At 46.9% G+C, this 17378-nt stretch overlaps 1 protein-coding gene across 1 annotated transcript in view; it reads right to left on the reverse strand.

Annotated features, from left to right (window-relative positions):
• Nucleotides 1-17378, reverse strand: part of ror2 (receptor tyrosine kinase-like orphan receptor 2) — a gene marked incomplete at both ends in the record, with an annotated part of 79031 nt that overhangs the window by 26596 nt on the left and 35057 nt on the right. The window contains one exon of the mRNA XM_080528619.1: nucleotides 1509-1586. Within this exon, the coding sequence (XP_080384745.1) occupies nucleotides 1509-1586 (78 nt within the window). The remainder of the gene's footprint in view (nucleotides 1-1508; nucleotides 1587-17378) is intronic.

The following is a 17378-nucleotide window of genomic DNA, read 5'->3' on the forward strand; positions in this document are numbered from 1 at the left end:
AGGCATGGGAAGTGAAGAGGATAGGAGGATGAGGGGTGAGGGGTGAAAAGGGTGAGGAGGGGAGTCTGCTGTGACTACATCTAATCGCAACGTTCATCCTGAACCATTGAGTCATCTGTAGCGAAGAGAGAGAGAAAGAGAGCGTGAGAGACTAAGGTACAGTAGAGGAGCTGTTTCACGAACACACACACACACATACACACACACACACACACACACACAAACACACACACACACACACACACAAACACAAACACACACACACAGACACAAACACTGGAGACCCAGGAGAGGACAGGACAACCCTCTGTGTTCGGTAGGAACCGATAGATGTTTCAAATAGAAGATCTGCAGGTACATGTCAGAGAGGCGTGTGACGTGTCTGCTCTATGTGATATATTTCTATCTGAACGCTCCACAACATTGTGCCCTGCTGATCTCAGCCTTCAGCAGCCTTCCCAGATTGGCAGGGAGGGGCTCCAGCAGGGAGGACGGTGGAGGCCAGGACTGTCCTTCATCACACAGGGTCACACCCCACAGGGTCACACCCCACATGTTCTCCATAATTTAATTTACCATTTAGCAGCGGCTTTTAATCCAAAGGGATTTACAATTACAGATTACAGGGAAATTCTCCCTGGAGTAACTCACTATCCACTATACCACCACTACCCCTCCATCACACAGGGTCACAGCCCACAGGGTCACACCCCACAGGGTCGCCACCGAGCCCCAACCACTAGTCTTCACTGGGAGATAACCGAGGCCAGCCCTCAGTCAATGTGTCTGTTACGTCCACGTGCGTGTCCTTGTTGTGTTTCCTTCTGTCTTCCCTCTCACTATCATTCTAAATTCAGGTGTCCGTCTGCAATTGCCCATTCATCCCCGTAGTTCATCATTCATTCCCCGTTCCTGTCCAATCAGAGGGCTGCCCATCTGTTTAAATCTGTCTGTTTAAATGCTCCACCAGATTTCCCATTGCAGTCGACTTGATTTGTGTTTGGGTGTGTTGTGCTGTCAATGCTATTGATTCATTGTGCAAAGCTAAATTCTGTTGTGATTATGAACACTTAGTGTAGGGTTTCTGTTACTGTTATATCCTCCTGTCTCGTTTGTTTGTTTGTCTTATATTGAACGTTGTGTCTTTTGAGTTAATTTGTTTTATGACACACATACGCCACAGGAAACAGGTGAGTAGGTGAGATACCCTTGGGTGTACATTTGCATCACGTAGGATCTACCTCTGTTAATGTCATTAGGCAAAGGAGCAGATGTCCGCTGAGAACAAACGTCTAAAAAGGACTGATTACATGTATGTAAGTGAGTGTGTGTGTGTGTGTGTGTGTGTGTGTGTCTCAAGTTCTTTTCTATTAAATCATGATTTGGCAACAGAGAGAGAGAGAGAACATAAGTAGGGAGTGATGGAGAGAGAGGAGGAGAGGAGGAGACAGAGCAGGATGGAAAGGGTAGTGAGAGAGCGAGGAGGAGGGGGGGCACGGTTGTGTTACCTTCAGCGGTGGGTGCTGCTCCACTCTGGGCCTCGGCCAGCCCCTCTACTTCCCCCGGCTGAGACAGGCCTGGGTCTGCTAGAGGAGGAGACGAGAGGAGAGGGGAGAGAGAGGAGAGGAGAGGAGAGGGGAGAGAGGAGAGGAGAGTTCAGAAATGCACATGCTTCTCATCATCCAGGTGTCAGAGAAAAGAGCTGGCGATAAACACGACATACATTACAATTCATCTGAGAAGTCTGTTTCATACATACAAGTGCATTGAAGGCTCGGGAGAAGGAGGAAACCAAAACGACTGGCACAACTCAATGCCAGAGAGAAGGCGAGAGGGGGGGATGGGGGAGACGATAGACAAAAGACAGAGAGGGGAGACGAGACAAAAAACTGAGAGAAAGGAGAGACTCCTACGCTCTAGAAACTCACAGAAAGTGGATCCAAACTCTCAATGTAACACAGCTGCTTGGATAAGCTGGACCAGAGCGATACACAGCTTTATGAGAGCTGCCATTGACACCCGAAGGAAATACAGAGCTTTGATGAAACAAATGAATTTCATCCCTGCAACATCTGTGACCTGAATGCACGTCACAGAGACTGAGGGCGGCTGGTGGAGGTAGAAATTGGAGGATGTAGGCCCTTTGTAATGCATGGCATGGATTAAGGAACCGGTATCAATCAAACACATGCTCGTCCTCCGATTTCTCCCCCAATGGGAGACCGTACTACAGATGACTGAGTGGTTCAGGATTAACGTTGCAATTAGATTCCGCAAATGCACAACTGATGTTGACATCGTACAATGCATAATTGTGCCATAATTATTTACTTAATCGAAGCGTGGAGAAATTACAATAAATACAACGCGAAAACTATCACAGATGTTTCAAGGCCAGGACTGATTTATGCTTCGAGGTCAGAACTCACGATAACATGTTATTACTCAAAACAATACAGGAAAAATGTAGGCACAGACTGATTTTCATACGTTACGCTTTGGATCCAAGAAAAGTCTAAAAGATCAACAGATTTACAGAACTGTATTTCTTTTCCACTAAACTTTACGATTTGACTTCAAAAGTGATAGAGAGAGGGAGAAGGAGGGGGAAGAGAAAGGGGAGAGAGAGAGCAAGAGAGAGAGAAAGAAAGAGAGAAAAAGAGAGAGAGACTAACTACTATCTTAAAGGCAATCAGATTTTTTTGGCACCGCAGGCATAGCAGCTGGAGGAGAGGAGGTCACTCCCGTCCCTCCAGCCCTGGGTAGGAATGCTCCGCGGCTCTGCCAATTAGCCATTAGCACGCTAATCACTGACTGGCGACAAGGACTATTTTATCCCTGTCCAGTCTAATCCACACCCCACAAACCCTGACATACCACAACACACACGCACGTGCACACACAAACACACACACATACACACACCCCAGCTGAGAACTACAGCCGTATGTAACTCTGGTAATCGCCATTCACATACAAATCCAGTTAGGCGGTGGAAAATATGTGTGGAATTCTAATAAAGAATATCACCTCCAGTAGAATGCTGACAGCTTAAGAGAAGTTTAATGATGCACAGCATATTGCAACATTCTACAAGTCTGTTATGCAACATTTTGTTCATATTTGAGCTGTATGACTGAGATGAGTTTCGGGAGCGTGTCTATGTTCCCACAGCCCGATGATCCCACAGCCCAATGGTCCCACAGCCCAAAGGTCCCACATTCAAGTAATCTAACTAACCCTAACCCTAACACTGACCCTATCACTGACCCTAACCCTAATCCTAGCCCTAACCCTAAAACTGACCCTATGTGGCAATGCTCTACCAGCTGAGCCACAGAGGACCACACGTGTGACTGGAGGTAAAAATCGGAGGACGGGCTCATTGTAATGTATGGAACGTGTGTTTGATACCATTCCTTATTCCGTTCCATGTATTACAATGAGCCTGTCCTCTGATTTCTAACTCCAGCCTCCTGTGCAGGGCATACACATAACTGTACTGTAGCACACTCATACAGTGTAGTCTTTTAATCAAATCAACTCTCAACTCAATTAGGACAATCACAATATTTTTGCGTTTCCATTTCTCATTCTAGCCAGACTTCAAAACATTCAAATGGAGGATTTAATTAGTATGATTTTTCATTCCCTCATAGAACAACATGGCTTTTAATCCATGACCAGGCAAAAATAAACTCCTCTGAATAAAATATGAAATGGAGCATTGAGTACTAAAGTATTTTCATGATTGAATTGTGAACTCTTCCTGTGTGTAGTATTCTCTCACGTTTGAAGACTAAAACAGACAAACTGACATAAATACCCTTCCATGAGGTAGGGATCTTGTCAGCCAATATAATTAATGGAACATTTTGCATTGATGTAACATATAGGCTTTACTAATCAACCTGTAGCATGCCTATCTAATCAAACCACATACATGAAGGCTTAACTAATCAAACCTCATGTATGAATGCCTAACTAATCAAGCCGCATGTATGAAGGCATAACTAATTAAACCTCATGTATGTAAGAACGTTATTACTGGAAGGAAGCGACTATTTGGCTTCCTGTGTGTTAGGCTGGAGCAGTATAGGTGCATTATCCCTCAGGGACATCCTCAGCTAGCTAGCTACGTATCTTATCCTTATGTTACTGCAGAGGTTCTACCTAGCTACGATGTGTCTTATCCACATGTTAGCGATATCAGTGTATTCGCCCTCAGGGACAAACCCAGCTAGCTACAATGGGTCTTATCCATGCTGCAGAGAGGGAGAGAGGGATGAAGAGTTATGACTGCTAACCTAGCCAAGCTAAATACACTGGGGGAGTTCCCATGTCAAATTATCCCTCAGTTGTTGGCGTAATACACCTGGGACTTGTTTTACAATGTGTACATAACGCTGTCTCTGAGAAGGTTACAACAAGAATGCAGAAACTTGCAGTAGATCATTTCCTGAAGTAAAAAAAAAGCAGGAGTAAGATATTTCTGCTCCTATTTGAATGGTGGAGGTAGACCTGCAGTGGGCATGCAGAAGCCATCTAGGCTATCTATAGATGCTGATGAATGGCCCAAGGCTTGGGAGAGAGAGATAGAGAGGGGAACAGTCTGAAAGTTGACCCTAGCAGAAAGTTCTCATGTGTCCCGAGGGGGGGTAAGAGAGATGAATGAGGGGCTGTTGTATCGCGGGAAGCTGGGGGTAATTTATGTCCACAGAGTAACAAATGAAGACAAAGAGGAGATAAGTGTTTCAGTGTCCACAGCCGCTGCCCTCAGACAGCACACTTCCATCTCCCAGCAGCTCCGGCGGCTAAATAATGAGCAGAGAGATTCGCAGACCCACAGGTACTTAGTCTCACAGCCCGATGCTGCTCACATCTTTATATCCAGTTCATTATCGTCTGCTAAATTGAATCCCACAGAGTTCGTATGAATGCTTTATTTCTGAAAACTCAAGAGACTACAATGAGGGACTATAGATCTTAGAGACAATCTTAAGCCGTTCGTCTTGCTCTAGAGCACTTTGGAATCTGAGCCCTCAGTTAGATCCAGCGTTACCTAATGAGCTGGCAGGGAAACCTAACACAACAAAGACCCCATGGTCTCTAGATAACGACCCCCTATGCTTCATCTACTACTAAAGGCCATCTAGAGCGGGGGGGGGGGGGGGGAAGAGAGAGAGAGAGAGAGAGAGAGAGAGAGAGAGAGAGAGAGAGAGAGAGAGAGAGAGAGAGAGAGAGAGAGAGAGAGAGAGAGAGAATGTGTGTCTGAGAGAAAGCAGAGGGTGAGACTGTTGCTTGGTACAGAAATCCAACAAAAGGTCCAGTGTAGACAGAGTCCCTGATCTGAGGCACTAGTCTAGGCCATGCTAGGCGCTAGGTTAGCCAATGTGATTATCTTGGCTGATGTAGTGGCCCAGAGACTCTGGTCTTGATATGAGGCGCTAGGCTATGCTAGGTGCTAGGCTATGCTAGGTGCAAAGCTACGCTAGGTGCTAGGCCAGCTGATGTGATTATCTTGGCTCAGTGATGGGGGTGTCCTGGAGTGGGACTCTGAATCAGAACCCAGTTCAGGAGGAGGATTCGCCCTTTTCAACATCCTTCTCTCCTAGCAACGGACAGGCCAAGCCAATCACCACACACACACACACACACACACACACACACACACACACACACGCTCGTAAAGCCTGGAGGATGGAGGACTGTCCGCCAGCTTCCCCCAGCCCCTCAAGGGGCTAGCTAGCATTAGCCGGGCTCCAGCGGACCCTCTTGGCCCGAGCCAGAATATAGGAGCTTGTTAACACTCCCAGTACCCCTCTGGAGGGTCGTTCAGACTAGCCGGCTCTGCCAGAACCATAAAACTGGAGAGGCTGAATAAAAGACTGGAGCTGAGAACCTGGACAGATTGTTGGGACCAACAGAGTACTTTAAATGCTCCCTCGGAATTCAAAAGGGAAAGTGAGTTTTTTGGGGTCTTTTTCTGGGAGCTTCTACACGTTTCCTTGTGTGTGAGTTAATTATATAATCTCAAACGGTTGGACTCCAACTACTATATCTTGAGGCAAACCTGAGTGCATCTCTGTGCCTGCAGATTCACTTAGAGGAGGATGGAGGTGGCAGGAGGAGGCAGCTTGATAAATAGCTCTTGGAGGTACAGTACCTGAATGAGCTTCCCACTGCTGTCAGGACTGCAAAGTCACTACCTATCTACATCTTGACTGACTGTCCCTTCTAAAGACCTCTTAAACATCACTACCACTCTGTATAGTTCCTCTACTATTAATACATACAAATAATTAAAACTACCCCCCCTGGTCCCTACCTCTTACCCCCCCCCCCCCACCCCGTCTCTACCTCCAACCCCCCCAGGTCTCTACCTCCAACTCCCCCAGGTCTCTACCTCCTAACCCCCCCCCCCCCCCCCCCGGCATGTGCAGAAATGTAGGCAGCTCTGTGCAGGGAGTCCATTCTCTCTGCTGTGGTTGGAAAAAGGAACTACAAACCCCACACAGACTCCTGGCCCATCTCCCACCAGAGTTGTTGTTCTCAGGTCTAAATAAAGGACCCTTCTGGTATGAACTCTCTCTCTTGCACTTACTGTGACCCAGGGGGACTTAGGAGATGCATTTCACACAGAACTCACACCATATACTCAATTGGTATGTAATGCCTTTCTGTCTAAAACTAGGTTAAGAAATCACCCATGGTGTCTGAAGGCCATTCTGTGGTTAACCTCTGGTTGTACCGGGGGGTGATAACAGTGGTATCTCTACAGGTCCTGTTATCACTGTTATCATCCCCCAGTACAGCTGCAGTGTGCACCCCCCCCCCAAAGCACCTGCACTGCCCAAATCTGTGTCAAGAAAATGGGGTACAAGAGTGGTCTGTACCAGGAGAGGCGGGTGGAAGTAGAAATTGGAGGACAGGCTCATTGTAATGTAATGGAATGAGGAATGTACCAACCACTTCACACTGTGTTTGGCAATCTAACAGTGTGATCTACATTATATTCTTGGGTGAATAAGACCTATATTCACACAAGAAGTAAATTCCTCAATAAGTATCAAAAACATCACGGTAGGCCGAACTTGGATTTGTCTGGCAAGAAGCTCTGGGTAAGATTTAGCAGCAATCTTGTTTATTAGCAAATAAGAATGTAATAGCGCATGCGATGAAATTGGAATCAAACCCGTCATACAGCAATTGCTGTAAATCATCCATAACTTAAAATGAAAAGTTACTTCAGCTTTAGCAAATCAGCTTGTGGTGGGAAAAATCTTTCCCTGTGTATGAAAGTAAGAAAACGTAATGTCCTCACAAGTAGAATAAATAATGAATAATGATGGGCGAGGCTTAATAATAGCCTTATGAAAATATCAAACTAATGATAGAAAAAGAAAAAAAATCCAATACTTCAGCAACAGCACAGTCCTGCATGTGGAACAATGCAAGGTGTTTCAACCACCATCCATACTGTAGCTGCAGGCCTGGCTGTGGAACAGTGCACACAGGAACCAATCCATCTCATGATTGCTGCCAGAACCAACCAGACCACCCTCGTGCCAGCCATGTTCAAACTAGGTCTGGTCTGGCACTAGAGCGGGGGAGGGGTAGAGAGGTGGGGGGGTAGGGGGTAGGGGGACGGGGGACGGGACGGTAGGGGGTGGGAGAGGGGGAGAGAACAATGCCATCTGTGTAATAGCATAAAAATTAAAGAGAATTCTTCATTCACTTTGTTATTATTTTGTAACAACAATTCTCCCATGCTTATGACTCCAACACAGCATGGGAGAATTGTGACATACGTTCCTAAACACAAACAAGTATTTTACAACTGCATTACCAAACCCTTAGTCACTACAATTGCCTACAGCAAAACTAAACTTCTCATATCCGACACAGAATGAGTGAATAGAGAACAGCCATCGGAAGTTCCTTTGCTTGTAACGTGTCCTGACCATCGAGATAAAAATACGCCCTGAGGCCTTTGATTTCAGCCGAGCGGCATGGTTTTATGCCAACAGTAATTACATACCCACGGAACAGCCCGGAGCCTCAGATCTTCTGTACAAATTATGGGATAACGACTGTACTCTACACAAACTTACACGCAGGCACACGCACGCGCGCACACACACAGCCATAAACTACACTCCATGGAACTTGCGGCAAGCTTCAGTGTTTATTTTCAGGAATTCTAGTAGCCATAACAAGTCGTCTTAATATAGAACAACAGGTCATTGGAGAAATGGAACAGAGAAGTTCACCTCCAGGACTTGGTATGCCCCATGCATGCCACCATGACATTAACCTGTAGTGGTAATTAAGGCCGCGACATGTTGTGACGGAGTGTTCAGGAAGGTCGATCTGAAACGCGGGTCACGGATTGAGACTTCGAGCTGGAACTGTGGTAGAGAATCATATCGAGTATCGACCGTGGCAACCCAAGAAAAACATGGGAAAGTCATCCCTTCTCCGACGGGTTATTTGGGTTTCAGGGAGTTCTGAGCCCTTCAGCTGAACTGCACAGTTCAGTGAGTGTGATGGGACAGCTCTGCTCACACGGGTTCAGTAAATCAGCTCGGAGAAGCTTACTCACCAGGACCACCTCCACGAAGAGCAGAGTACAGATGAGTTAGGTGAGCCCTCTCTGCCGCTAAGCGACAGTAAAGTTTCCCCCTGCCCCTGGAATAATGGAATGAATCATCATGGTTTGCATGGTGAGTAACAACGTTGTACAATGTTCCAGTGCAGACGTCTAGAAGTGATAAGACTCTGCCTTCATCCAAGAGCCAACACAGCCAGTTATCCTCCCTTCGGTCACATAACATACACGTAACATACAAGAGCAACAATCAAATTGTAAATGTGATTATGCGATTATGTGATTATGCGAGGATGATATATCTGGCCGATGAAAGTTATTTATTTATTACGTTTTGTTTGGTCGGTGTTAGAAGAGCTGGTTCTCAGGGCTATTATCCTGGAGGTTTGGACCCCAGGGAAGACCCTAGTTACTGGGGTCTGAACAGGCATGGTTGGTCGGTCCATGGCAGAGACACTGGGGAGAGAGGAGGGAGGGGACGGGGGAGCAGGAGGGGAGGAGGGAGGGGAGGAGGGAGAGAGGCCAGCCACAACTCTAAGCTTGTGAGTGTGGTCTGTATTCAGCCTAATGGCTTTTCTGCATGTTCATCATCAGTGTTCAGTAGGTAGGGGTTGGAGTTAGAGGGTACGGGTGGGGAGGACATGGTCCCCCTGGAAGATCTTATGGTTCAGTGTGTGTGTGTGTGTGTGTGTGTGTGTGTGTGTGTGTGTGTGTGTGTGTCCAAGCTGCTACTGTATATGGGAAAGGCCCTATGCCTAACAGACATCAATAATGCTTTACAGTGATAAGATCAAAGACACCGTTGCAAACTACATGTGTATTCCATATCTGTCCTAACCCCTGTCATAGCTCAAGGTGTAAAAACAAGATCAATCAAAAGGTAAACAGTTTAAGAAGTAGATTATAGGAAATTACAGTATGGCCTTCTCTCTTTTATGGTGCTGGCTCGTGGGGCAATTTTTCTTTCACAAACAATTTAGCTGACGGCAATTCATAAGTCAACATAATTTAATCACTTGAAATTTCCCAGAGTGAAGAGAAGCGGGACGGGCGAGGCTCGCCAGTGAAAACATTAAAAGACCATGAGTTATCTGTTCTGGGCACGATCACATCAAAGACCACCGCTGCTCCCAGATTCTCGGAGGAACTAGAGGAACACTCCTCCCCCCACACACACACACACACACACGCAAGCATGGACACACACACAAGCATGGACATACACACACATGCCATACACACACACACACACACACACACACACACACACACACATGCACACATGCACACAGGAGTCGTAAGAAGGGCTGTGATGGTATTAGGGGGATTTTGTTCAGACCAATCCTCTCAGCTCCAACAGTGTTTAGGCCAGGGGAAGGAGGGTGGGAAGCCAGGGTTGATTCAAGTCACGGCTGAACACAGAGCAACTAGAACCACACAACAGGCCTCCCTGGCTGAACCATCAAATACCTCATTAAACCTCTAATCCTGCCCATCCATTAACAACACCCTCTCACCTTGGCCCTTAGACCTGGTTGAGCTCAATATTACTACCAGGCCTGCTCCCAGTCTTCTGCTGCCCATATAAGGGCACAAACAGGGCCATGAAATAAGGCCAAGAACAACATGAGCCTTCTGTTCACAGAGCCAGTGTAGCGATTAACTAACCGGTGGTCTCGATCCGAGGTGAGGTTTAACCAACCGGTGGTCCCGATGCCAACGTGAGTTTTAACCAACCCATGCACACACACACACACACACACACACACACACACACACACACACACACGCACACACACACACGCACACACGCACACACACGTAAAGACGTGCATGCACATACAAACATGCATGCACATACACACCCACATGCACACACATGCAACGGCTTGCACACACATGTACATACACAGACACACACGCAAGCACACACACACACATGCACACACACACACCCATTACGAACTAACAGATGTATGGTCAGCGATCTGACAACTATGTGAAGCATCCACCTTGATCGTTCAACCACCAGTCAACGGAAAACTCAGAGCTTGATGAGAGGAAGCAGGTTGAGTATCCACAGGCAGCTGTGTGAGGCTAGTGTGGCTCTAACCAATAGATGAAAGAGGAGGGGTTGGTTTATAAAGCATATAAAGTCGAGGTGGAAACAAGAGCTTCAGTCCAAGTCCTCTCGATGGAGATGGAGGATAAATAAACATTTTGAGGGAAGATGACTCGTAAACCTGCTGTCTGCTGGTTCACATCAAAGTTTCAATAACAAACTGAAAAGCACAACTTGTTCTTGACTGAAGCAGTGGTTCCTACTGTCAGGCTATAACTGCATTTCATGGTCTGGTACTATGGTACTCTGCGATGACAATAAAGTTGAATGAATCTAATCTATACTAGGTTTAGAAGTGAAGTATACTGTATGCTGTACAGAGTGATGCCATACTTCTCAATACAGTCAAAACAGTTCTAGACCTCTTCAACATATTCAATACTGAGTTGTGACCCAGAAAAGATGGGTTCTGACCCACAGAAGAGAAGGTGAGTTCTGACCCAAAGAAGATCAGTTCTGACCCAGAGAAGGTGTTCTGACCCAGAGAAGGACATTTCTGAACCAGAGAAGATGTTCTGACCCAGAGAAGGTGAGTTGGGCTCTTGTGGGATAGTCAAGTTAACTAGGCAGATTACAGCATTAATTGCCACGGCAACAAGCTTCAGCATTGCCCCCTGATGGGATTAAAGTGTTTTACGTTCTCTTGCTTCCTTTGATTTCACCCTGCTGGCCCATTTGGTGACCTCTCAGTCGGAAGTCAGGAATGTGTCCCAGACCCTCCCTCAGCCCCTACAATCATGGGAGATTATGTCTACTTGATTCCATCCATGGTGAAAACTAACTGATGCAAAACTACTATAATGTCAAGTACTATCACCAAAACATAGCATAACCTAACCTTACAACTGAGTTTAAGTTTGATAATAAACCTTCCAGGTCTTGCTACGCTACAGAAACAGTTACCCATGCATATCCATCTCCTTTGTCTCCCCCACCATGGTGACAGCAGGGGAGAGGTAGAGATGAGGTAGACAAATTGTAAGGTAGTGTGGTGTGTGAGGAAGTGAATGTCAGGGGTAGAGAGGAAGGTGAGAAAAGCGACAGAAATCTCTGCCAACATGTTTTCACAAGTCAGCAGCTGTGAACAAGGGCCCCCATTACCATAGTAATTAGCTCCCTTCACCTTCCATTAGAGCGCTAACCAGTGTTAGCATAGCTCTGGAGTTGTAATGTAGGTCATTATACAGGCTTTGCGGTGTGTTGATCATACCTGAAATGCTTGTGTTTGAGATTGTTTTCATTGATATGCAGTGTAATGATAGGATATCGTTTTCACCACAGCAAAGGTTGCACATTCACTTCAAGAATCACAAATTCAAAGCCAAATATAGTTCTGTTTATATTCACTTATCAGCCTATTACTTAATAATAGTACTTATTACTTTTTGAATTTCTGCAGAGGTCAGTTTTGTTCTTGACCGGGGGGGGGTGGGGGTATATCACACACAACTTCAGGCAGGAATGTGGTGTAAATGTATACACACGGTCATATGTATCATCCTACGCCCAGCCAGTCTGTCTGTCATACTATGAGAGTTTGAGAGTATAATATGTCTCCCGTCTCAAACACACACACACACACACACACACACACACACACACACACACACACACACACACACACACACTGTAATTTATGGGTTTGGTTTTGATCACGATGTGTCTCCATTTCTTTTTCCATGGTTTCAGGGCTTGGCAGAATTGTAGAAACCAACAGTCATTTCCTTCCTCTGACTCTGACTGACTGCTTGGTTGGCTGGCTGGCTGGTTGGCTGGCTGGCTGGTTGGTTAGTGACTGACTGACTGACTGAATGCTTGGTTGGCTGGCTGGCTGGTTGGCTGGTTGGTTGGTTGGCTGGCTGGCTGGTTGGCTGGTTGGTTGGTTGGTTAGTGACTGACTGACTGACTGAATGCTTGGCTGACTGGTTGGTTGGTTGGTTGGTTGGTTGGTTAGTGACTGACTGACTGACTGAATGCTTGGCTGACTGGTTGGTTGGTTAGAGAGTAAAAGACATTGGAGGATGCCCTTCACACCACTTATGACAAGACGAGACTTCCTTCCAAGAGCTCAAATCCACTTTCCAGATCCTCCATAACCACAATGAATGCACACACTGTATTAAATAACATTCATCATCATCAACACAAGTTCATAAAGTACATAATTGTATAGAGTTGTGGAGGAATGAAATTCAACCTTGATTTTGAGGAGGTCCTTCACAAATAATCTATGACAGCCCACAATACAAGGCTATATAAGGTTAAAATGGCCTGTGAATGCTACAGTATGACTGGTATTGATGCATGACTAGACTACAGACACACACACACACACACACTTTTCAATTGCAATTTAGAGCAGTTTCTATGCTTGATTATTAGCTGTTTATTCCCCCCTGCTGCCTGGGACCCATTGACCTTAGAGAAAGTGACCAGAACATTAAAGAGGAAAGAGAGAGAGAGAGAGAGAGTGAGAGACCACGGGATAGCAGTGGCGAGTGGTGTGATGTGTGATAACTAGACTGAGGTGTCACAGACAGCCAGCCATAACACCTGGGATTGTTTATGTTCGCAGGGACTTGAGGGAGCTCTTCGTTTGAACTGACACACACTAGCAGTCAATAGCTAATAATGATTGGGCGGTGTGTAACCAAAGCAGCGGCCTCACGCCACCTATAAGACTGAGGACATTGACGTGAGGCCGGGTATGAATCCACCATTTGTCTCCTCTGGCAGGCAGCAGTTCACACACACACACACACAGACACACACACACTCACACACAGACACACACACACACACTCAGACACAGACACACACACACTCAGACACAGACACACACACACACACGCGTTTCACAGCTGCAGGATGACAAGAACAGCCTGACTGAGATACATTCACTCTCACCCTCACATGGTTCAGCTCCTACAGAGGGTGGTCGAGAATGTGACTCATTCTTTATCAGTGGCCAATCAGAACAGTCTATTTCTGTCAAATTGCCTCTGTCTTAAAAGTGGTCTAAAGAGCTGAGGTCATTAAAGATGATTCAATTCCTCTCTTCTCACTGACGGGGAGCAGTGTACTTCGTTCGTTGCTGGAGAATGTGACTCTCAAATGAATCTGATGAGTCTGATGAGTCTGATTAGCACCACACCACTTTATTTCAGTCAGGGACATATGTTCACTTGTCACAAAGTCCTTTCATCTTCAAACTGCCACTTGGGTTGAAACAACAAGCAAGTCCAAATCCCCGCAGTTCACACTGAGGCGAGGTGGTTCTTGAAAAGCTAAATGACAGGCCTGAAACGTTGTATTCCTAGACTGACATGTGGCAGCGTTTAATGTGATATTCTAAATGCACCAGTAACTGTCCTCTTGAACCCTCCTCCTCTCGGAGAAGACGAACGACAGATGGTCTACCTGGCGTTGACGTCTAAATGGCAGTCAGATGCTGGGCCAGCAGGGCCAGAGGGCAGTGTTATTCTCTCCTCTCTTTTACACGGGTGGAGGCAAACCAAACACATCGTCCGATCAGCGGTGTAACGGAGAGAGAGACAGAGAAAATTGCATACTTGTACATTTCGGCTGTTGAAACTCAACATTACCAGCTGGGAGAGAGAGAGAGAGAGAGTGTGAGCGGGGGGGCAGAGCGAGAGAGAGAGGGGGAGGAGGGGGATAAAGAGGGAAAGAGAGAGAGTGTGTGTGTGAGAGAGAGAGAGAGAGAGAGAGAGAGACACTTCTTGAACCAAGAGAAACCCTCCTCCCCTGGTTTTTAATACTGCTGCTGGAAGCCTGACAAAGCACACATTTACCAAATGTCAGCTCTCTGCTGCGGCCCGTCTCACTAGCGTGCGTGCAGCTGTAAATTACACCCGTTGACACATGCAGAACCTAAACGTTCCACCCTGGAGAAACAGTTGGTCTAGTCTGCAACTACTCTGGGCCTAGATGTGTAACCTGATGTTAGCAGCAGCACCCTGGGGGGGGGCGGCAGTGGGGGTGCGGGACGACGACGACGACGAGGCTGAGCTGGGTGGGAGACTTTACAGGCACAGAGGAGAGGAGAGTCTCGCTGTCGGACCCGTACTGTAGTACATCTCGGCCCGGATAGGCTAGCCGCTAGCGAGACTAGTTTCAGAGATGCTCGGCCGTGAGTGCTGCCAGACCACCGCTCAGAGGTCCTGACGTCCATTTGTCAACCGTGGCAGGTCGTTCCTCCTGTTTCCCCTCCTGGACAGTGTCGTTTGTGGACCGTCTCTGGGCGGCTGGGGAGGGACATTAATAAGGGTCGTGCACAGCGGTCTTCCTAGGGTCGGCCACATCACAGTTCCAACGGGACATTTACTATCCTCAGTCCTGTCGAGTGTTCCCGTAGGAAAACCATCTGACTGGCGAGTCATGACTCCATGTATATGTGAACAAGTACAGTACATACGTCAACAACAGGGCATTCAACAACCACAATCCTAACCCTAAAGTCAGGACAACTAGCTCAAATATTCCCGTAACACGGTGAAGACGTGTCAGATGACAAGTCAGATGAACTTGTTAAAGACATTTATACTGCTAGTGAATACCGCCCTGCAGACAGGAGCTTGCTGCAGCAGGTTCTCTATCCCAGGTAAGTCCTAGAGAGAAGCTTCCTGGTCTGTGTCTGTTGATGAGCGACTACTGCCCTGTAGGGAGGTAGTATACACTTCCTCTGACTACTGCCCTGTTGGGAAGGGCAGAGGGAGGTAGTATACTTCCTCTGAGGGGGCAGGGAAAAGCACTACACAGCTGGAAGTAACTAACCTTAACCATTACAACTGCTAACACAATAACACAACTAAAGCTGCTAACACAACTACAGTTGTTAACACACCAACACAACTACAGCTCCTAACACAACTACAGCTGCTAACACAACAACACAACTACAGCAGCTAACAGCAACCAGGAGAGAACAGTAACACACTGAACAGATAGTCCTTTCAGACCAAATCAAATCAAATCAAATGTTATTTGTATAGCGCATTTCTTACAAGATGCAACTCAATGCGCTTCACATACTGACAGAGCCGCAAGCAGGCTAAAGTAAAAACCATGAGTATAATAAACGGATAACTAAGTGACTTAGAGAGAGAGAGAGAGAAAGAGAGGGAGAGAGACATTCTCTCTCTTAGGTTTGTGTATATTTAAATGTTTCTCTTTCACTCTCTCTTTTCCATCTCTGGGGAATAAACACTGTACTGCTGCTGATCTCTGGACAGGCATGGCTACCAAATAGGGCCATGGCTGCTACAGGGGAGGCTGGTGGAGGTAGAAATCGGAGGATGGGCTCATAGTAATGCATGGAACGGAATGAGGAAAGGTGTGAACCAAGTAGCCCGTCCTACAATTTCTACCTCCACCAGCCTCCCCTACTGGAGAGGCATGGCTGCCAAATAGGCCCTTAACAGTGAACAGGCCAGCCGTAACTATGCATGGCCACCACTTAGCTAATGCTACACAGGACATGCTAATGCTAGTACACAGGACAGGTCGGCCGTATGCAAGGCACCACATAGCTAATGCTACACAGGTCTCCCTGGGTGATGCCTGCCACAAAAAAAGAAAAGACTTAGGGGGTCGACATGGAGGCCATTTTGGGGGATCGTCAACTGTAGGATTATAACAGTAAAAAGCTGTTTACATCATTTGTGCATGATGCCCCGCTAGACCATTTCAGATCCGTATGTGCTTTTCTGTCTACTCCCCTACCTCTCCCTCCCCTCCCTCTCCCTCCCTTCCCTCCGTACCTTTCCCTCCGTTCCCCTCCCCTCCAGCAACACAGTGATCTAGGCTGGCTCCAGACAGCAGTGCAGTGTGGGTAATCATTCTATCATGCTTCCTTTATGGACTAGTGCTCGGCCCCCCCCCCCCCCCCCCCCTACGTCTGGTCTGGGCCAATCGGACACAGGCCGTAAATTACTCGCTTTCCCGAGCCTGTCTGACAGCTAGAGGGACGGAGAGATGGAGAGAAGAGATGGGGAGAACGAGAGAGAGAATGCTAATAAACTCTTATCGCTGCAACAAGAAAATACGTGTTTAGGATGGTAACGGAAAAGGCCAGACTGAAAAGGCTCTCCTGGCCCCAGCTCTCCTGGCCCCAGCTCTCCTGATCACAGCCACAGAACTGACAGTGCTGTGAAGCCAGGCTTATCAGTGCCTCGATAGAGAGAGTGATCTCAGAGTCCTTGACTTGCATCAGGGCAGATGTACAATGTCACCTCGTTGGCCTGTAAACTCAGTGGGCTTGTTTAAGTGGATAAATGGGGAGAGATTATCTGGTGACATACAGCCATGGATATCCCAATACCTTATTAAACCAGGGGGAATGCATTGACAGTCAACAAAAGCAAGAACATATTTTCAAAATCCCCATAAAACAATCAGATCCTCTACAAGAAAGCAGTTCTCTAAGGAGATATCGCAATGGAGAGACCTTGTACAACAATTGCACAATTTAAGTGCGTACAAAGTGTGGGTTCACTGACGAGCCAAATCCCCCATATCCAAGGGAATGCACGAGGGGAGGCTGGTAGACATGGGAGGAAGGGCTCATTGTCATGCATGGGATGGAAGGGAATGGGTCTGAGGTCACTGTTAAACCAGGGTCACGTA

This window comes from Nansenia antarctica (assembly GCF_963989245.1).
Source record: "Nansenia antarctica genome assembly, chromosome: 4".
Taxonomy (NCBI): Eukaryota; Metazoa; Chordata; class Actinopteri; order Argentiniformes; family Microstomatidae; genus Nansenia; species Nansenia antarctica.